General features: G+C 42.4%; 1 protein-coding gene across 1 annotated transcript; it reads left to right on the top strand.

The window, feature by feature from the left end:
- Nucleotides 1-3,962: 3,962 nt before the first annotated feature.
- MYL2 (myosin light chain 2) lies at nt 3,963-22,504 on the top strand. The gene is made up of 7 exons (XM_069754861.1): nt 3,963-4,078; nt 10,835-10,924; nt 12,085-12,160; nt 18,480-18,584; nt 20,121-20,199; nt 20,283-20,331; nt 22,383-22,504. The coding sequence occupies exons 1-7, from the start codon at nt 3,965-3,967 to the stop codon at nt 22,482-22,484; spliced, it is 615 nt and encodes a 204-aa protein (XP_069610962.1). The 5' UTR covers nt 3,963-3,964; the 3' UTR covers nt 22,485-22,504.
- Nucleotides 22,505-22,745: the final 241 nt, after the last annotated feature.

The raw sequence follows: 22,745 nt of genomic DNA, 5'->3' as shown, positions 1-22,745 counted from the left end.
CAATGTTCGTTCATGGAGCAACAACCAGCGAGAACGATAAGTACGTCACTGGATCGCTCCTGCATCGTTCTGCTGTTGCCGGTGTTTGACATCTCCTAGCGACCTAAACAGCGATGCTGCAGCGATCGGCTCGTTGTCTATATCGCTGCAGCGTCGCTTAATGTGACGGTACCTTTAGAGTACAAGTCTGCAGTCACTCTATGTGACTGCAGACTTGTGAATCTGCCCTGACACTGTGAGAGTTCTCCAGTACTGATGCCAAGAGCGGGCTTTCAGGATTCTCCGTTACCGGGGGTAGGTGGTCATATAACCGCAAGTATGTGATTTGCATACTTCTGGTTACATTCCAACTAGACATGTCTGGCTTTGCTCATTACACTTCTATTTCTTTTCTGCTCGCTTTCTAAAACTGAAGATGGACAAAACAGAATTCATCATCTTTCCCCATCTCACTCTACCCTGTTATGATCTGGTGATTAAGGAGCGACATGTGACTAGCTCTGAGCAGGTGGTAGCTATACTGACCGCAGTCCCTAAGCTCAACACAACACTAGAAGTAGCCGTGGGGGGTACCTGACACTCCCTAGACCCCTCGACACAGCCTAAGAGCTAACTACCCCTAAAGACAGAAGCAGGAAAACTATCTTGCCTCAGAGAAAATTCCCAAAGGATAGATAGCCCCCCACATGTAATGACTGTGAGAGGAGAAGGAAATGACATACGTAGTATGAAACAAGATTTAGCACAGGAGGCCACTTCTAGCTAGATAGAAAAAGTACAGAAAAGAGCACTGTGCGGTCAGTAAAAAAAAACTAGAAAAAGTCCACCACAGAGAAATGCAAAAAGTCTCCACACCTAACTAAAGGTGTGGAGGGCAAACTCTGCTGCCCAGAGCTTCCAGCTAGCTGAATAGATCCATATTGATAAGCTGGACAAAAGAGCAAAAACTACAAAATGCTGATCAACAAAGTCCACAACAAGTGAACTGCAAAAAGACAAGCAAGGACTTAGCTTTGCAGAGCTGGTCAGAGTGTCAGGAAATCCTAAGAGCAATGACTCCAGGCAGGAACAATTGACAACTGGCAATGAATGAGAGAAAGGGCCAGACTAATATAGCCGAGCCAAGAAGACGATCAGTGAAAACAGCTGCAGAAGCTAAATCCAAGAAGCAGCCATACCACTCAAAACCACAGGAGGGAGCCCAAGAGCAGAACTCACAAAAATGCTACTTACAACCACCGGAGGGAGCCCAAGAGCGGAATTCACAACACTACCCCTCCACCCGCCCTATCCATCAATGTCAATGGCTGCTCACTTTCCCCAGTCCCGCATGCTCGGTGCCTCGGGGTTATCATTGACTCTGCCCTCTCTTTTAAGCCACATATCCAAGCCCTTGCCTCCTCCTGCCGTCTCAAACACAAAAATATTTCCTGGATACACGCATTCCTTGACCACGAAACCACAAAAACACTAGTGCCCGTCCTTATCTCCTGCCTTGACTTCTGCAACCTTCTACGCTCGGCCTCCCCTCCAGCACTCTGGCACCACTTCAATCCATCCTTCACTCTGCTGCCCGACTAATCTACCTGTTTCCCCGCTATTCCCCAGCCTCTTTCCTAAAGGCCCCTTCACATTAAGCGACGCTGCAGCGATACCGACAACGATCCGGATCGCTGCAGCGTCGCTGTTTGGTCGCTGGAGAGCTGTCACACAGACCGCTCTCCAGCGACCAACGATGCCGGTAACCAGGGTAAACATCGGGTAACTAAGCGCAGGGCCGCGCTTAGTAACCCGATGTTTACCCTGGTTACCATCCTAAACGTAAAAAAAACAAACACTACATACTTACCTAACGCTGTCTGTCCTCCAGCGCTGTGCTCTGCACTCCTCCTGTACTGGCTGTGAGCACAGCGGCACCGCTCTGCTTTCCGGCTGACCGACGCTCACAGCCAGTACAGGAGGAGTGCAGAGCACAGCGCCGAGGGACAGACAGCGTTAGGTAAGTATGTAGTGTTTGTTTTTTTTACTTTTAGGATGGTAACCAGGGTAAACATCGGGTTACTAAGCGCGGCCCTGCGCTTAGTTACCCGATGTTTACCCTGGTTACCAGTGAAGACATCGCTGGATCGGTGTCACACGCCGATCCAGCGATGTCCACGGGAGATCCAGCGACGAAATAAAGTTCTGGACTTTCTTCAGCGACCAACGATCTCCCAGCAGGGGCCTGATCGTTGGTAGCTGTCACACATAACGATTTTATTAACGATATCGTTGCTACGTCACAAAAAGCAACGATATCGTTAACAATATCGTTATGTGTGAAGGTACCCTAAGCCCTTACTATGACATACAAAGCCATCCACAACCAGTCTCCTCCATACATCTGTGACATGGTCTCCCGGTACTTACCTACACGCAACCTTCAATCCTCACAAGATCTCCTTCTCTACTCCCCTCTTATCTCTTCTTCCCACAACCGCATCCAAGACTTCTCCCATGCTTCCCTCATACTCTGGAACTCTCTACCCCAACACATCAGACTCTTGCCTACCATAGAAACCTTCAAAAACAACCTGAAGACTCACCTCTTCCAACAAGCCTGCAGTGATTCTCAACCTACTGACCCGCCACACAACCAGCTCTACCCTCTCATAATGTATCCTCACCCATCCTTTGCAGACTGTGAGCCCTCGCGGGCAGGGTTCTCCCTCCTTCTGTACCTGTTAGTGCCTTGTTTTTTGCTCATTTTTATTGTATTTGTCTATATTTGCCCCCTTTTCACATGTAAAGCGCCATGGAATAAATGGCGCTATAAAAAATGTATAATAATAATCATAATTGAGTGAGGCCATGTGCATCTAGTCGACACGCATGTATGCAAATTGCATACTTACACTCATGTGCCTGCTGCTCCTGGCGCCAGAGAATCCTTACAGCAGTCACCGCAGACTTGTATCCTAAGACCAGACAACCCTTTTAATAATATATAAGTATTATAAGTTCTCTTCCTGTGAAAAGACCTTGTTCATCCAAGTGAATCCTTCCTCCAAGTGAAAAACAGCTATCCCATGTGAAGAGTTTTTCAATTTGAGGAGGATGATGGACAGGTCTGGTCACAAGCACCTCTATAAGCAGGCACAGACATATGCAGGAGGAGGACCTGTAATATGTATATATTAGAAAGTGCCCCAAAATGTTGTTAACATATTTCTTAAAATAAAGATTAAATAAAGATTAATTTCTATCTGTATCAACGAGTCACGCTACACAATCATATTACATATGGGGATATTTGTATTTTTTTATAGCTCTGATTGACTTGAAAAAGGCATTATGTCCCCTTGCTTTCTATGGTCTACTGGCGTCCTTAAATTATGTTGTTTTTTGTGTGAGACTGTGTTGTCTTAGATTTGTGAATTTATAGTCTTTATGGAAACATTGAGGAACACTTGAGCCACTTACAATCTAGAGGAGATTGACATGATATAAAAGGAAAAAAAAATAATAATAATTTTTATTTATATAGCGGCAACATATTCCGCAGCACTTTACACTTAAGCGGGGACATGTACAGATAATAAATTCAATACAAGTTAAGGCAATTTAAACCGTGACATTAGGGGTGAGGTCCCTGCTCGCAAGCTTACAATCTACAAGATTATTTGTCATCTCCTGGGTAAGCAGCAGACCACTCCTTAGGTAGTAATAAGAAGAAATGACAAACAATAGAAAAAAGTTGGCATTCTGCAGCAATTGTTACGAGCTGTGTCCGCAGCATCTGCTGTGGTATTGTTGCTTTAAATAAGACTGCACACGGGATGGAGCTTCACAAGCGTTGGGTTTCCATAACCTTCAGATCTTCTTTGTCTCACATATCATCAGCGTGTACAACAATGTGTCAAGTTTGGAGACAAGGGAAAGGCATGTATGAGGATGGGGCTACCCAAGACTGCCAAAAGTGGTCATGAGTTTATTTATAACTAGTACGGGGCATATTTATTGTGTGACTGGGCAAAGCTCACAGATCAGGTCCAGGAGGTTCGCTGACAGTAACACCCCAAGTGCCAGCCGAACAATGGTAAGTACAACATGGACATTTGTGACCTCGGTGTAGATCATCACTAGTGGAGAGTCATGAATTAAGAGTCGGAGCAGATAGTTATGGGTCATGTAAATTATTCTAGGATGGGATGAGAGTTCTGTAGTGGGAGAGTGATGGTAGAAAATCAACATCTAACATGTGTTACTGGTATACTAAAGGTATTGGTGGTTTTTAACAACTGGTATTTTACAAATGTCATCATTTTACTTCATACCTTGCAATGATGTCTTTTAACACATAGTATATACAATATATCTGCTTTTTACCATGTTTTCTGACCATTATTGACAATATTTTGCTTGCAATTATTGCATGACAATTGCTTTATATTATTTTAGATAACTATGTTTTTTTAGAATTATTGAATTTAGAGTATCAGAATAAATTAAGTATGATACATAAAAACTTAAACCTTAATTGCAGGTGTTATATTATGATTAGTCAGCCTTCATCAATATCGAGATTGTTTTATGGACTTGAGAGTCCTCCAAGGGGTTGTCCAGTGTAGGACATGCATTTATATATCCCTCAATAGAAAATTATATTCAAGACCAGGGGTCCCCAACTCCAGGCCTCGAGGGCCGCCAACAGTGCAGGTTTTCAGGATTTCTTTAGTATTGCATCGGTGGTAATGTGATCATCTGCACAGGTGATGATTCCAACCCCTGTGCAATACTAAGGAAATCCTGAAAACCTGCACTGTTGGCGGCCCTCGAGGCCTGGAGTTGGGGACCACTGTTCAAGACTCTCACGTATAGGCCTCATTCACGCGGCAGTATTTTCAACAGTATTTCATATCAATATTTGTTAGTCAAAACCAGGAGAGGAACAGAGGAAAAGTATAATAGAAACTCGTCACCACTTCTGCATTTTTCACCCATTCTTGGCTTTACTTACAAATACTAATGTAAAATCCTGACCAAATTCTGAACATGGCCCAACCTGAGGAGTGAAAAAGCCTCTTTCACTCAGCAAGACTCAGAATAAATGGCAACATCACAACACTTCATTAATAAATCATTGTGAATCCTTGAGACTGTTTCCGTGTGTGGCAGCACAGCCACCTCCACCTGTATGGGCGGCTGAGTACAAGACTTAAGGCCCCGTCACACTTAGCGACGCTACAGCGATCCCGACAACGATACGACCTGTCAGGGATCGTTGCTGCGTCGCTATGTGGTCGCTGGTGAGATGTCAAACTGTGAGATCTCCCCAACGACGCAGCAGCGATGCGGCGACCTGTAGCGACCTGTACAACGATGTCACATGGCAGCTATTTCATGACGATTAACAGACCTCAATGAGGGACGTCCTGTCATGAGGTCTTTGGTAAGGTGTCAATGACCAAAAAAAGGTCCAGGCCATTCCGACACGACCAGCGATCTCACAGCAGGGGCCTGGTCGCTGCTACGTGTCACACATAGCGAGATCGCTACTGAGGTCGCTGTTGCGTCACAAAACTTGTGACTCAGCAGCGATCTCTCTAGCGATCTCGCTGTGTGTGACGGGGGCTTTAGCAACTTGCCTCGTAATCCTCAAACTCATGTACTCATTGGTGGCCACAGGTGGGCCAGGCTCGGGGATGCCAGCTTAATTTACACAGACATGCTTAGGATGGCGGACGTTTGTGTATATGAGGGATTCACATCAGTTTGTTAAAAAATTGTTGTGGTGTTTCCATCTATTCTGTGTGATACAGAATCTGAGCAGTCAGGACTTTTAGCTGCTTTTGCACCTGGTCATTTCGGATCACATGTTATTAGACTGTGCTGCTGATTTTGAAAACCTTCTGGAAGACCGAGTAAGGCTTCCTTCACACGTTCCATTTTGCTCTTATGTCTTCTATCCCTGCTTTTCATTATGGTGTGCTGTGCTGTTCACATGTCCACTTTTTTGAGCACTACATGCCTGCCAAAAAAGAGACGTGTCCAGTTTTGATCTTGGTCACTGATCAAAATCATGCACTCAAACCTATGGGTCTGTGAAAAACTCAGACAGCACACAGGTAGGATACTTGTGCTGTTCATTTTTCTCTCACAGTAAGCCAGGAAATCTTCACCCACTTTTTTTTTTGCATACAAGAAAAATTTAAGACACACTATGGTGAAAACTGACACATGGGACAAACACCGATGAACATCTGATCCAAAATACTGGTGAAAATTGGTCATTTTTTTTTTTGTATGCAAAAACAATACATGTGAAACTGCCTTTACCTAGATCACATGATAATTTAAATGGGTGCTCTGCAATGCATCCCCAAACATTACAGCTGATCGCTTGGGGGCACTAAGATAGGCTCAACATAGAAGGCTCTCATAAGCGTCTCAGGACCGCCCACTGCCCAGTCTCTCAGGGGGGTGCATGGCACTGGGCGACACTTCTGGGTTCCCAGAACTTGACGTGACGTCTTTGGCGGCTGCAGCCGGGGTCACGTGATGCCCAGTGAGCAGTCAGCAATAGCGCCACTCACAGGCAAGAATGGCAACCAGAGGTATTTACAAAAATACTTCTTTCCACTGTTTAAATTGATGGGAGCATTATTTATTTTAGTGGACATCTTCTTTACTTCTGCCTTACTTGGCACCAAAAAGCCGTCTTACTTGCATTGCAGCACACCACATTCACTATTTGTTCGAGGCTGGATTCACACATCCATGTGTTGCGGTCCGAGTAAGGACTGTGATGCATAGACTACATATGCATATAAGGCTGGTGAGTTTGGGTCAGGAGACCCAGGGCCGGTTCTGTGCCCCAAGGACGCAACACACAGGAGTGTGAATGTAGCATTAGACACTTTCCAAGACACAATTAACATGAGGCGTGGCCCTGCTGAAAGTGGACACGGCTCATTAGTAAGTGTCTGATGACAAATAGGTAGTAAAGACCTAGACTCAACTCAACATAGCCTATACTACTGAGATAAATCAGGGGCATGTTAACACTATCTAGTCCAAGTTTGCACTTTCAAAAAGTCAATCTGCTCCATATGTTTATTTTATAGGACACTTTTACTATCTCACACTGGGCAAAACTAAAACCTTGTTACATTTATAGACAATTTTTACCATAAATGCTATAAAACTGACAATCATATTAAGATTTGTGTAACCATGCAAATCACATCTTTACCTTACCGCATTGTTTAAAGGGAACCTGTCAGCAAGATCAATCTCCCCTAAACCGATTATATGGGCATGTAGATCAGTGAAAGATAAACACATTGCTGCCTGAATTTGGAGAAATCTATAATTTTCACAATATGTAAATCGGGTATTAAGTGCTTTGTCCCACCCAGAGCACTTACCAAAACTCTGCCTCCTGAAGTTATTTCCATATGAGTGGTAGCTCAATGTGTCTGTGATGTCAGGAACTGGCCAGGAAATCTAACGCTTGCATAGATCGACACTTTCAATGCTTCTGTGCACTAAGGTGACCTGCGAAGGACATTGACTTCAGCTCTTAACTGCGCATGTGCTGCTGAGCCCCAGTGTACACTAGGAAGAAGAGCAAGGAGGAGATCAGCATGACTGGGCAGAGTAAGCGCAAACAGTTCAATACTGAGGCCAGTGCCCTTAGCAGGGCATAGGAGCGAGGAAAGTGATCTACACAGACACTAGATTTTATGGCCAGCACAAGATGTCACAGATACACTGAGGGGGAGGCACTCAGGAGGGAAGTAACCTCAGGAGGCAGAGTTTCGCTAAATTCTCTGAGCATGATAAAGCACTTAACGACTCATTTGCATATTGCAAAAATCATGGATTTCTGTTTTAGGCAATAGACAGCGGTTAGAAAGGTTCCCCTGTGTTTTCTTTCACTGACCAATATACCTATATAAACTGTTTTGGGGGGATTTATCTTACTGACAGATTCCCTTTAACAATGCTTTTACATTCTGTAAAATCTTTCAGGCAAAAAATTAAGAAAAAATAAAGTTGACATATTCAGTTGTCATCCTCCTTTTCCTGCCTTGGCAGTTACTCTCAGCAGCAGACATATGTGTAGTTATTTTATCCAGAGTATATTTTTATGTTTTTATATGACTGTTAAAGGGGCTGCCTCTCTTCAAAAACCTTTTGCCATTAAGCTCAGTTATGTTTTAAAAAAAGAAACACATTTTACTTAGTTCTTGGGTCCAGCACGGTATCTCCGCCACTGCCCCGGTCTCCTTTAATCAGATACAACAGTCACATCAAGGTGACAACGCTGCAGCCAATAACTGTACCCAGCAAATCGTGCCATTTTCATTGGCAGAGCGACTGAGCTCAATGATTGGCTGCAGTGGTGACATCACATCAACAATGCTGCAAAGCAATCAGCAAAAATTATAGCAGGAACCAGAGAGATTGCTGAACTTGGGGACAGTATTTAAAAATTGGTTTGTTTTTTAACACATTTTTTATGGACAATTGTATTTTTTTACATTATCTCATTATGATTTATACAGATAACTTTAGAGGGGTTCTCTGGGTCTGACACATTGATGAACCATCTATATGTAATCAATACGACATCTCATGAATGGGAATTAAAGTGCAGCACTCGGCAGCAGCCACTAAGCAATGTACTGGGGCTGCGGTGTTCCATGCCATACATCCCTGCTGGATGGTTCATATATTGTTCCTATATTTACATTGGCGGAATTATTTTCCAAAATATGGAGTTTAACTTGGTGCCTTAGAGATGTATCTGAGGAACTTCTCCCTGCCGGATTGTACCCGCCTGTCTCAGACGGATTGACGTGATTCTTCCTATGTACAAACAGGGAGAGACTTGCACATTAATGAGGACCTGTCACTGAGTCAAAAGTTGCTCGTTTTTGCTCCTATTTTATTCCTGCTGCTCCTCTGAGTATTCAATTTTTTTTTGTTTACTTGTTTATTTTTTACAGTTCCAGAGATCTAGACCTTTTTAGTGCTAATTTTAATGGACTTGTCTAAGGGGACGTGGCTCACGGGATTCTCTGGGGGCACATATTTAGGTTGCTCTGCATTATTACTCTGTGAACCATGTTCCCTTAAAGCAGGGGTGTCAAACTGCATTCCTCGAGGGCTGCAAACAGGTCACGTTTTCAGGATTTCCTTGTACTGCACAGGTGATAATTTAATCACCTACACAAATAATGAGTTGGTGATTAAATTATCACCTGTGCAGTACAAGGAAATCCTGAAAACATGACCTGTTTGCAGCCCTCGAGGAATGCAGTTTGACACCCCTGCCTTAAAGAGTAACTGTTGTTTTAATTTTTATTCCCTAAATCAGTAGTACACAGGAAAATAGTTGTTTTTTAATAAGATTCTAAGTAGAGGGGAGATAAGAGGAGGAGGAAGGAGCTAGAACCAGATCTCCTCCCTTCTCCTCTCCTCCCTCTTTCTACACAGAATTTTTTTCAATACCAAATGCCATCTCCTGTCTCAGTAATGTAACAATCTGTCTTCACTGAATACAGATTTTACCACTGAATTGACACTTTTGAAAATAAATGATCAGTCCTGGAGGAGAAAGAAAGGAGCAGATTTCCCTGATAAAATATATTATAAATTTGCTTATTTTCATAGGTACTATTGATATAAAATAAAAATTTAAATAATGGTTACTCTTCACAGACCATAAAAAATAGTACTTGATAAACAGGCCCATATTATTGGAACTGTATGGTAGATTCAAAAGAAACACAAAACAGAGCACTCAGGGAGCAGTGAGAATAAAATAAGAGCAAAAACTGGCTCTAGTGAACCCTCCATCTGATCCATGCTAGCCAATCCGTGAGCAGCATGTATCAGAAATAGCGGTGCTCTAGACTAGTCGGACAGGTGGGTCCCTGTCAGCTTCTCCTCACCCAATGCCAATGACTTACATGTCTCTGCCTATATGCGCATGTAGGCAGAGATTTGTCAATCCAGGACAGTGATCGGACAGAAGCTGCCGAAGACCTGCTTATTCAGCTAGTCTAAAGTACTGCTCTTTTTCTGGCGGCTATTCTCTTAACTGCCAGAGTGTTTCAAAGTAAAATATACCTGGCAGAGATTGTACAGCCACTATCTGAAATAAGCTGTCCACGGATTGGGCAGCATGTATCGTCTGTGAGGTTTACTTTAAATCCAGCTAGATGGGAAGTAGCTAGAGGGGCACTTTTTGGACACTTTATATTGAGCCAGGCAGTTTATAAACTTATATATTTATTTATTATGCTTTGCTTATATAGCGCTTTACAGACATCATCACTGTCCCCATTAGGGCTCACAATCTACATTCCCTATCAGTATGTCGGTGGAGTGTGGGAAGAAACCGGAGAACTCACGCAAACATGGGGAGAACACACAAACTCCTAGCAGATGTTGTCCTTGGTGGGATATGAACCCAGGACCCCAGCTCTACAAAGCAACAGTGCTAACCACTGAGCCACCCAATATATTTTTTAGAATTTTTTCAACACTACAGAGTAAAACATAGTTCAGTGTATTCAGGGCACTGGTTGGGATATCAGACTGGCAGACTGACAGGTTCCCTTTAAATAATAGATGAGTAACCAGATTGCTTAACCAGACTATTATAATTATGAAGAGGTTAATCGTAATCTAGCAGACAGTTCTAAAATCTCTTTATTCTTCCATACGTACTTAGCCTACTGAGTGAAATTAGATTTTTTTTTTTTGCACAGAAGTAGCCTGTTGATAACATGCAAATATAAAATGTAATTTTTTTTTTCATTTTTCATAACATCTCAAGTCTCCCAAGAAAGCAAAGAAGAGGGCAGAAGGGGCCAACTCCAACGTATTCTCCATGTTTGAGCAAACCCAGATTCAAGAATTTAAGGAGGTAACTGATGTGTGTAGGTAAACGGTACAGTCAGAATCTACCATACTGCTTTGGCTCTATGACATCAGATATCGGCCAAAACTAGTGCTCATCTTTAACGTCATAAAGCCAAAGCAGTATTTTTTCACGAAAAATCTGCCGATTCGCACATCTCTAGTTTTCGTCTATTTAAGGTATCCCTACCTCCAGGTACATTTAGAAAATTAGAGCTGTGCAAATCGGACGAGATTTGAACTCGTTCAAATTTTTCATGGAAATTTGGGTCACAGGGAAGATATTCCCGGCAAACTGAATGTTCCTTACCATGGTCAAAATAAAGTAGGATGTAAAAAAACAAAACAAAACATAATACCTCACCATTGACCTGTCCTGCGGTCCCCACAGCTCACCGTCTGCTCCTCCACTCCTCTTCTTTTCTCATTTCCCTGTCGCACACATTGCCTTCAACTGCTTCACTCGAGACCCTGGCTCTCGTAGACTTTAGACTTCACTGCGTGCAAGGATGTCAGAGGCCTAGTCATGCCTGAAGTACTGGCCTGGAATTAATTTAATGCTGTATTCATGCTATTGTTAAAAATTGTAAACTGGGATAAATAAAATGGCCTCGTTCACATCAGTTTAGACTAAGGGACATGCTTGAGTCAAACACTCTTCATTCATGAAGAGGCATACACCTATTAAGGAGTGTCGTAACAGTGGCATGCACCTCTGTGTGTGCCTCGCCACAAATCCTACTCCAATCCCTGCTGGAGTAAGATTTGTGGCGTAGTGAACGCTGCCGCTCATCATGAATTTGACGAGTGGTGGTCGTCTCGCCATCTGTTCCACTTATGCACCGCCAACTTTGTCTGAGTTAGGTGAAAATGCATGAGAACGCCAAAAGTCACCAAATTTAAGCGCAGCCTCAAGTTGCGCCAAAATGTTTCGACTTTTCAAAGCTTTTTATGCCAGAACACTGGAGTAAAAGTTTTGATGAATTGGAACCTATATCTTTTTGTGGGATTTATCTATTACTGTATATTACTCTTATTAGGCCCCACACATCCCATTATAAAGCATTGGACAAAGACCACACAGGTCAAATTTATCAAACATATTAAAAAAATACAAAATGCTTACAATAAAAATGATTGACTTCTATTTTATTCGTCTTAATTGAGGCTTTTACCATTATGGACCAGAATCGAGATGGGTTCATCGATAAAGAAGATCTCCGAGATACCTTTGCAGCTTTAGGTAATACGGGCTACATATGAATGTGTGTACATAGTCCACTCTCCTACTAAATATAAAGAAGCTTCTAAAATAACTTCAAAGCAAAATAGACACAGGCGGCTAGTACAATATCTGAGAACATGGTGCCAATAATATATGAGCAGTTTATGGAAATGATGCTACAAGCTAATCCTTCATTATTACATCCTGGATATACTGTCCATAAGTTATCTAAATGTCACACATACCACACTGCCATGTCCGCACATGAAACTGTAATGCTATCCACATAATTGTGTAGGATCCACAAGCCTCAATTGTCATTGGAGAGAATACAGCTGTCATCAGAGTTAGCGATAGATAAAAATAGCGGGTTTATTTTACTTAAGGCAAACTCTTAAGTATTTGCTACCTGGGGGAGTAACATCCATTTAAAGAGGACCTGTCATCTCTCCGGATATTTCTGTTTAAGAATCAAAATTCCAAAACCTATTTTCTTAAAACCCAACATTTTGGTGTTCTTCTGTTTATTCCTCTTGATGATCGCTGACTGACTACATTAACAATTGGGTGATATTAATTATAGGAGTATCCACTCTAAGGCTGGGGTCAGAGGACCGTATGCTCTCCATCCCGAAAATCAGTCCGATTATGCTAATAAGGATTCGCTCACACAGTATAAAAAAATCGGTCCGATTTTCATCCAGAAAAGTTGGACAAGTGGAATCTGTACGGTTTAGTTTGTGTCATGCGAGTGTGAGATTATTTTTTCAGCTCGGATCCATATGTGATCCGTAGGACATGTTTTTAACATCACCTTTTACATACTATATTACTCTATGTAAACTTAAAAGCTAGTTGACAAAAATAATAAAGCATTCATACATAAAGATATAGATAGATGTTTAACCAAATAAATAAATTAGAAATATGACTTGCTATCTCCACTATTTTATGAAACCATCAAAGGTAAAGCAGACAGCTGTAAGCTGAAATTATCATGCTGGGAAGGTCCATGGTTATTGGGTCCTCCCCTGCCTAAAAATACCAGACCTCAGTCAACCCAAAAGAGGCACATCACATGAGTTGGAAGAAATACGATTGGTCCAGCAGGAAATTCAAGTAATAATTCTTGTTTATTTCTTCATATTTAAAATATAGATAATGGTAAACCACTCAAAGTATTGCACAGCAAGACATTAAGTCGAAACGCGTCAGAATAACGCTGCCACTCCATGAATTTCTTATGCGTGATGCTGTGCAATACTTTTTGAGTGGTTTACCATTATCTAAATTTTAAATATGAAGAAATAAACAAGAATTTTTACTTTAATTTCCTGCTGGAGCTATCGTATTTCTTCCTGTGGACTGTGTGCTCCGACCTCCATGCAGGAACAGATGAGAGGTGGCAGATTTTCAGGTAAGCTGACTACTTGTGTGTTTTTTATCACATGAGTTGCTCCAAGTCTGATGCTTCGCCATCGCTCTACCTGATTGCCTTGGTGCATTGACAATCAAGGTAATGGAGTTTGGAGTTGATATCAGCTGTAAACTGTTCAAAATCCCGCTGACATCAAGCCCTAGTGTTAGCAATGGAGAGGTGTCAGACACCCCCATTACTAACCCAGTACAAAAAAGTAAAAAAAATCCACTTAAAAATAGTTTATTTAAGAAAACACTCCTACTTTTTCCCTGGTTCACCAATTTATTTTAAAACAAAAAAAAAAAAACAAGTAGGTCCAATGTAATCCAAGGAATCCGACATAGTCCACAAATGGAAACCTGAAAAACATATAAAGAGAAAAATAAAAACAAGATACTTCCCTTACTCACCAATTTACAAAAAAAAAGTCCTACACAGGTCCGACGTAGTCCAAAGTCTATGGATCATTCTTCTGAGAATTCATAGGCTTTTAGCAACAGCCACACGGCCGACAACTGTGAAGAGCAGTAACATTACTGACATCACAGCTCTTCACGACACCTCATCCCGTGGAGCGCAAGTGACCCCAAGCCCCATTACCCCAACTGCCAACGCACCAGGGCAATCAGGAAGGGTGACGGCCAGACTTGGAGTACCTCATGTAATGTTCTACTTCTGGGGCGGCTGACGGCTGATATTTTTAGGCTGGTAAAGGTCCAATAACTATGCATCATATAAGCTGTCTGCTTTACCTTTGCTGGTTTCATAAAATAGGGGGGACCTCACGTATTTTTTTTAATGTATGAGTTCCCACCCTCTGGCACCACACTAGTAAATAATGTCCCATCTCCCTTGTGCATTGTATGAATTAGATTACACATCACTATCCCTGCATTCCTGGTTCTTGGACCAGCTGCACATTGAATAGGAGATAATTGATCCTTTTCAAACAAGTGAACTTTGCTGAATATTCCAACTTCCAACTTAGCTACAGCATGATATGATGTTGCAGTCAGGTGTTTTTCAGCTTGAGTTATCCCTTTATGGTCTGGCACCCCTGACCCCTGAAATATTCTGTCTGGCTCTGCCGCTTTCATGGGTTCCGACCCGTTTTCCTGACAGTTCCCCATTCAGCTTCCTCTTCTGGAAGGTAAATAAGGCATTAAATCCAACTAATTTGGGCAGCAGGCCCTGGACGTTCTGGAAATATTCGGTAAAGTAAAGGTACCTTCACACATAACGATATTGTTAACGATATCGTTGCTATTTGTGACATAGCAACGATATCGTTAATGAAATCGTTATGTGTGACAGCGACCAACGATCAGGCCCCTGCTGGGAGATCGTTGGTCGCTGAATAAAGTCCAGAACTTTATTTCGTCGCTGGACTCCCTGGAGACATCGCTGGATCGGCGTGTGTGACACCGATCCAGTGATGTCTTCACTGGTAACCAGGGTAAACATCGGGTAACTAAGCGCAGGGCCGCGCTTAGTAACCCGATGTTTACCCTGGTTACCATGCTAAAAGTAAAAAAAACAAACACTAGATACTTACCTACAGCCGTCTGTCCTCCAGCGCTGTGCTCTGCACTCCTCCTGTACTGGCTGTGAGCCGGAAAGCAGAGCGGTGACGTCACCGCTCTGCTTTCCGGCTCACAGCCAGTACAGGAGGAGAGCAGAGAAGCAGAGCGCAGCGCTGGAGGACAGACGGCTGTAGGTAAGTATCTAGTGTTTGTTTTTTTTTACTTTTAGCATGGTAACCAGGGTAAACATCGGGTTACTAAGCGCGGCCCTGCGCTTAGTTACCCGATGTTTACCCTGGTTACCGGCATCGTTGGTCGCTGGAGAGCGGTCTGTGTGACAGCTCTCCAGCGACCAAACAGCGACGCTGCAGCGATCCGAATCGTTGTCGGTATCGCTGCAGCGTCGCTAAATGTGAAGGGGCCTTTAGTGGTGGCCGTCCTCATATTGCCCAAAACATCGTGCTTTCCCGTGCTTTTCAGCCCTCTGGGCATGAACTCCACAAGTTCAGTTCTCCTATCTAATCTCTCATCTCTATCTGGCTAAATCCAGGAATTGTTTCCCCATATAACTATCCTTGCCCCTCTCAAAATGAGGCTGTTCCTGGATACTTTAACAGTTCCTATGCTGGACTTATCTATTTCCTGCTTTTACTGTGCCCTCCACTGCACGTTCCCATTCCTATCTATATCTAACACTCTATCCTATCTCTAAATCTTACTACTATTCTCAAGACCTAATGTTACAATGTGCTTGGCTGGATCCCTTGAGATGTGTGCGCAGAAATCGGATGCCATACTGATCCGTGTGTCCGTGGTCCGTGTGTCGTCCAATTTTTTCTCACACCCATAGACGTGCATTGGCGAGTCTTGTCTGATTTACGCATCTATCCGCAGCATGCGGCTTTATTTTTTTTATCCTCACGCTGAATACAGGTGAGAAAAAAGAGCAGATCTGCACAGCCTCATTGAGTAACATTGGTCCAAGAACAATTAGATTTTTTATTGGATTGCACTAGTCCAATTTATACGCAAGTGTGAGTGAGCCCTAAACACTCTGATTCTGAAGACTAAAAACAAAACATCAATAGGGGCGGATGTGCAGTACCCACTATCAGGACACTATCAGGAGACTGTGCAGCTCCAAAATCAAGCCGTTTTGACTGGCAGCGCTGTAAGGGGCTCGACCAGGGCCGTAGTCATGGCTGAACACTCTGGTACATCAGTGCCCTGGTCTCCCAATACATGAAAACATTGTCCATCACTTTGTGTACTTGTGGCTCCATTCTCTCCGCTGTCAGGGTTACCTCTGTTTCGCTGTGGGTTCCCTTCAGTCAGTGTAATAAAGATTGAGACACAGTCCTTTTCAACTTTCAAATAACTTTACAGTTAGCTTTACACAGCACATCCAGATTCTTCACAGCATTGAAAAGAAATCGCATTACACATCTTCTCATCTTTCCTTGCACATTCCTTGCTGTCACATAACACATACCGGGGTTGGACCATGTTAGGACTGGCGGAACGCACCAAGACAGATGATATAGATGCGTTCGCAGTCCGGGGTCCACCGTGCAGGTGAAAACCTGCTGCTAGCAATTTGCAGACTATATGGCGGTACACTAAAGTATACACGCGTGGGTTAACCTCACCCAGCGTGAAAGAAGCAATCCTGTTAAGTCACAGGACCGCGGTACCGTACCTAAAGCGCGAGCAAGTAGTCAGCGAACTCAACCCCAACTAGGATTGAAGTCCGATTAGACCCTTGCTGGCACAACACCGCAACTGAGTGTGTAAGGAAACTGAATAACGATATTAAGGCACAAGAGTGCATGCGGTGCCGCACTGACGAACGCCACTAACCACCCAGGCTTGGGTAAGGAAAGCACAGAGGAAGTGCACGGCGCCGTACTGGCGGTCACAGCAACTGGACGCTGTAATGTGTGATTAGTGCTGTAGGATAAGTCGGGCGCTAGATAGCAACCATACACCTTCCGCGAACAGACATTCAATAGGGTAGGGGTATCCAAGAACGACTTGCACTCACAACATACACACATTAACAATTGTAAGACAATACTAGCGCATGGCCGTGCGGTCATGCGCAGTTTATATAGTTGCAGCACAGGAAGTGGCCACAGCACTTTTGCCCTTCCAAGACCTGCCAAGAGGACCAATGGAATGTGCTGCAGAGCCTGAGCACAAGACCCTCGATCTCCAACGGGAGATCTTGCACTGGGCATGCTCAGTACGTGCAGACAAGGACTTAGTCCCAGAGAAGTCCGCTCGCTGCTGACTAGCACTGACTTTAATGGCAGAGACTGGAGAAGCAGCAGTAACTCTCAGAACAGAGTGAGACTGAGCGAGACGCTGGGACCGACGTCTTTGCTGAGCAGACTCCACTGCGGCTGGACAAGAATGGGAGACCGCAGCGGAGGTGGCTCGAGATTCCCCCTGTGCAGAAGCGGGAACTCGACCCCTAACAGACCATGCCGCACGATTCCTCAGTGTCCTCCCAATTCAGCTCTGCTACGGTTAGGCCTTCCTTAGTCTGCTTCACCCCAGACAAGAGAGTTTCCATCTCCGAACCTAGTCGCCTCCTGGTGAGTGTCCTGCCCTTCAGTACTGTACTTTGTCGTGACCCAACATCCTCCTGTTTCAGGCTCGCTGCTTCTGGAAGCTCCCCCAGCAACTGTTTTGCACCGATACTGAGGGTATCTGCCCAATCTACAAGCTGGCACATCTTAGGGCTACCTGTCTTGTCTTTCTCCTTTCCTGTTGCTTTACTGGCCTCTGCTGTTCAGGCCCGATGCTGTGGATGTTGCGTGGTAACTGCTATTGTCCTGGGCACTTAAGCCTGTGTGGACTATTTAGGGACAAGGGCCCTTCTAACTCAAAGGAGGAAGTGCTCCTTCTCTGAGCTGCAGCTTACCCCTCCTACATTTAACTGTTTACTAACTGGTTTCACTATATCACTGTATTTTACATATACTATAATGCCCCCATCTAGTGGCTAAATTTGGGTACTACACTGTTCTCACTTACTAAACACTTACAGTAATAAATATGTACATAGCAGCAACAGTAAATACATACAACATGGGACATTTTACAGTATCACAAATCAGTAATAAAACATTACGTCAAACAGAGCATATGGTAAGAAGCAAGGACATAATACATCCCCTTACAGCGCCACCACCGCCACCAAAAACAGCTAATTAGTGGGGTTGCCGGGTGCCCCCAACCAATCAAACATTGATGACTTGTCCTAAGGATAGGTCATCAATGACAAAATAGTGGACACCTCTTTAAGGGCACAAACGTACACCACTTCCACCTAATGAATGCTATAAAGCTATTACATTATTGTGCTCACATGCTTTTGTCTTGAAAGGGCGTTTGAATGTAAAAAATGAAGAACTGGAAGAAATGTTAAAAGAAGCTCCAGGACCAATCAATTTTACAGTGTTCTTAACAATGTTTGGAGAGAAGCTGAAAGGTTTGTACTTTATAATTTGTACCAAGAATCTTAGATGTATGTGTCCAAGTTTTCTAAAGTGCTAGCAAGAGGAGTTATTACTAGAATGCCAAAAACCTGCTTAGCGATAGCTTTTTGAAATATGCCCATCCTTAACTACAGAGCTAAATATTTGGGCTATAACTCTAAAAGCCTCTGTTACCTAATGATTTATTACTGGCATTAAATACACACACTATTGTTCAAATACAATAGATACAATTAAAAACGCAGCACTTGTTTGTAACTCCAAATTAATGCAACATACAATGCCATACGTTCTAATAAATTGATGAAAATACTACACTTCAAAAATTTCAGATATCTTTACACATGTACCTTCACTTGAATGGGGCTGCATTGCAATTTTATGCAAAGCAGCTGGTTAGGAGTGTTGCAAAGTAATTAAATTCTCTAAGGACCTGCACCCCCATTCATTTAAAGAGTAAGTGCAGGATTAAGGGTCCCGGAGCACTTGTGGGAAAAGCAGCTGTGGCCCTGGTGACAACACAGTGCGGTGTGTTTTCTTTTATACAAAGGTGAATAGAGAAAAACATACTGCAATTACAATGAGTGCAACATGCAGAACAAAAATTTGCACTATTGTCACTGTGGCAGAATACAGATCTATGGTAAAACACACTGTAACACTTAGAGTGGCTACAAAAAGTCTACGCACCCCAGTTAATTTGTCAGGTTTTTGTCATATAGGTAAATTATCCCAAGAAGAATTATTTCAGAACTTTTTTCACCTTTAATGTCACCCTTTATCAAGAGTTCTTTTTATTATTTTAAACATATTATATAAGTAATACAACCAATAATAAGAAAACCATACAGTGTCATAAAAAGTTTGGGATCAAAATTACCGTATATACTCGAGTATAAGCCGACCCAAGTATAAGCCGACCCCCCCTAATTTTGCCACAAAAAACTGGGAAAACTTAATGACTCGAGTATAAGCCTAGGGTGGGAAATGCAGCAGCTACCGGTGAATTTCTAAAATAAAAATAGATACCAATAAAAGTAAAATTAATCGAGACATCAGTAGGTTAAAGGGAACCTGTCAGCTGAATTTGGCGGGACCGGTTTTCGGTCATATGGGCGGGGTTTTCGGGTGTTTGATTCACCCTTTCCTTACCCGCTGGCTGCATGCTGGCCGCAATATTGGATTGAAGTTCATTCTATGGCCTCCATAGTACACGCCTGCGCAAGGCAATCTTGTCAGGAGATCCTTGGTCAGTGTGCATCAAGGTCCATTCTCAGTCTTTGTTTTTCATTGCACATAGCTACTTTTATAAAGCTAGATTAGTATATCGTAAGGCTGGGTTTTCACTCTCCAGATGCATGTGGTGGCCAATGGGTGTTTCATAATGAAGGTAATGACTTCTTGATGTGGATGCTGTAGTCTCAATGTCAAAACCTACTGTGTACAATTGAGAGAAGTGCTCCAGCTTTGCATATATTGTGTTCCTGTGATATATTTTAATAATAAAAGGTAATTATTTAAATTTGCAGGAGCCGATCCAGAGGAAACAATTCTAAATGCTTTCAAAGTGTTCGACCCTGAAGGCAGTGGCCTTCTTAAATCCGATCAGTAAGTACAGGTGACTGCAGAGCTGCTGTGCTGGGATCCTTTTCTGAGCTGTCTTTAATTTCTTTTTTATGTTTTATTTTTAGCATAAGAGAAATGCTGATGACTCAGGCTGAGAGGTTCTCAAGTGAAGAGGTGCAATTTTCAGCTCATTTACTGTACTTATGTGTGACAGAATAAACAATTTAGAATATTCAGCTTATTTGGGGTTTTAAGAGTGAATATATCTTGGTGGGTTTAATAATGTCAGAATTTCTTGTCTTTATCTTGAAATAGAAAATTAACGTTCTCTGCTTGGGGCTTTTCTGTTACATGGAGCTGCTCCTATTTGATTGGGCGTCATGTAACAGCACATTTACCTGGTGCCCATTATATAGGCAGTCGAGTCGAGGAGATAGCAGAATAAAGCGTCAAACTATCTGCATTAGTCTCATAGACATGGATAGAGTAGTGGAGGTCATGGAGAGCCATGATAATCCTTTCAATCCCGACAAAAGTGAGGAGGAAAAGGGGATTAGGACCCATATTTTTGTAATCAATGGGGAACCCTAGAGATCAAGCATTTATCACCTATTCTGTAGGTAGGTGATAAATCTTTCATGAGAAAACTCTTTTAGGGTGTGTTCACACTGAGTCTTTGAAGCAGAAACAGAATGGAAATTCTACAAAATAATCCTCCTTACTTGGTAGTTTCTACTACAAAAACTCAGCAAAAAGACTCTTTTTTTAGGAAGTCAGAATCATAATTTTTTTCATATGAAAGACACTTCTCCTTTTCTCTTTGCGCTTTTAATTATAGCATTTTTTGATCATATCTTGAATGCATTTTTGACGTTGGAGGGTTTTTTCCCAGTGTTTTTGGAGTATCTTTTCTACTCCCATTTTTTCAAACTTTTTTTTAACTCAGTTGGACATGTTAGAAACCACTAATGCTTTTTGAAGCAAAATCGCTGACAAAATGCTCAAAAAGGGCTTAGACGTCTTTTGAACCTTTCTATTGACTTATAAAGTCATCTTCAGTGCAGAAGACGTTTGAAGAGTGGTCAGCTCACATTTTTAAGCAAATTGGCTTCTTTGAAAACAAGAAGTGGTTAAAAGCCGCTTGCAAACCTGAGTGTTTTGTTAGTGTTTTTATGAGTGGTGTCAAGGAACGGTCCTGGTCCTGCTCCTGCCCGCTTTTAAAAAACACCTTTGTATGAACATTATTCTTTTTATCCTTTTAATATATTGCAATCATCATATTATATAGGACTGTATATTTACAATTGCTCATTTTGCACTTTAACCCAGATGATTCTTCTCTTTTCCATTAGGTCTATGAAATCATGTAATTAAAAACTGACAAGCTTAATCCTTCCAAGCTCTAAGTAGAAACAGGAGGTCAATTTTCCCTGCATGGGTCATGAGTCACTGCAAAAGTCCCTGGCAGGTGGGAGGAGGAAGCAGCCAAGTCAGGAGTTGAACTGATTTTTTGCAGGAAAAAGAGACTTGCTGTTTCTACATAGAGAAAAGAGAAGAATTACCGCAGCTGGAAAGGCAAAATGAGCAATTGTTAGAACACAGTATCATATAATATAATGACTGAAATACATTAAGAGGATGCAAACTTTGATGGGAGTGCTTCTAGAATTTTCTTGTTGAGTGGATATGTAATAGGGAGTATGAAAATGACTTCTTTTTAAGGTTTGGAAGTGTCCTTACTTAAATTAGTAAAGGGGTGTTTGATTCTATTTGGCCTTTCTCAATGTAACATTGCAGGTTCAGCTAAAAAAGAAAGTAATTTGGGGGTTAGTGCACTGCAGAAACCATTAGAATAGGAAGCTTCTAGGCCTGAGCGAAAAATTTGCAGAAGACAGGTAGAAAAATGGTTGCTTCATTAAGATGAAACATTTTTCAATACAATAGTAAGGAATTGTGAACATTGAGTGCTCTTCCCATCTTTAGAACCCCCTCTATCAGCCATTGGAAGGAACCAGTACAAAACGGAGATCTTGGTCTGTACGTTCTATTGTATATACTGCATAGTCAGCCCACTAATTTCAATAGGGGCCCTGCAATGCTTAATTCCTGTTGGATGCAAAACTAGTCAGGGGACCCTTTAAAAAAAACTATTGTTACAACATTTACAGGAACACCAGTAGATGTATACATTTCTTGACTTTCTTTTGTTCTTTATTTTTTAAAAGGTGGATCAGATGTTCACAGCTTTCCCACCTGACGTGACTGGAAACTTAAACTACAAAAACCTTGTGCATATTATCACCCATGGTGAAGAGAAAGAGGAATAAACAATAGTCTTTGCTTACTATCCTGCTAGTATTGTTTTCATTACTCTCACAAACCCCTATGACTCTGGCAAAAATTAAGACACCACCACATCAAAACCCTGTCATGGGCAGCCCAATCTCCAGACCTGAACCCCATTGAAAACCTCTGGAATGTAATCAAGAGAATGATGGATAGTCACAAGCCAGCAAACAAAGAAGAACTGCTTACATTTTTGTGCCAGAAGCAATGTGATAGACTGGTGGAAAGCATGCCAAGACGCA

The sequence above is a fragment of the Ranitomeya imitator genome, chromosome 1 (genome assembly GCF_032444005.1).
Source record: "Ranitomeya imitator isolate aRanImi1 chromosome 1, aRanImi1.pri, whole genome shotgun sequence".
NCBI lineage: Eukaryota > Metazoa > Chordata > Amphibia > Anura > Dendrobatidae > Ranitomeya > Ranitomeya imitator.
This window is presented reverse-complemented; position numbering and strand designations above follow the sequence as displayed.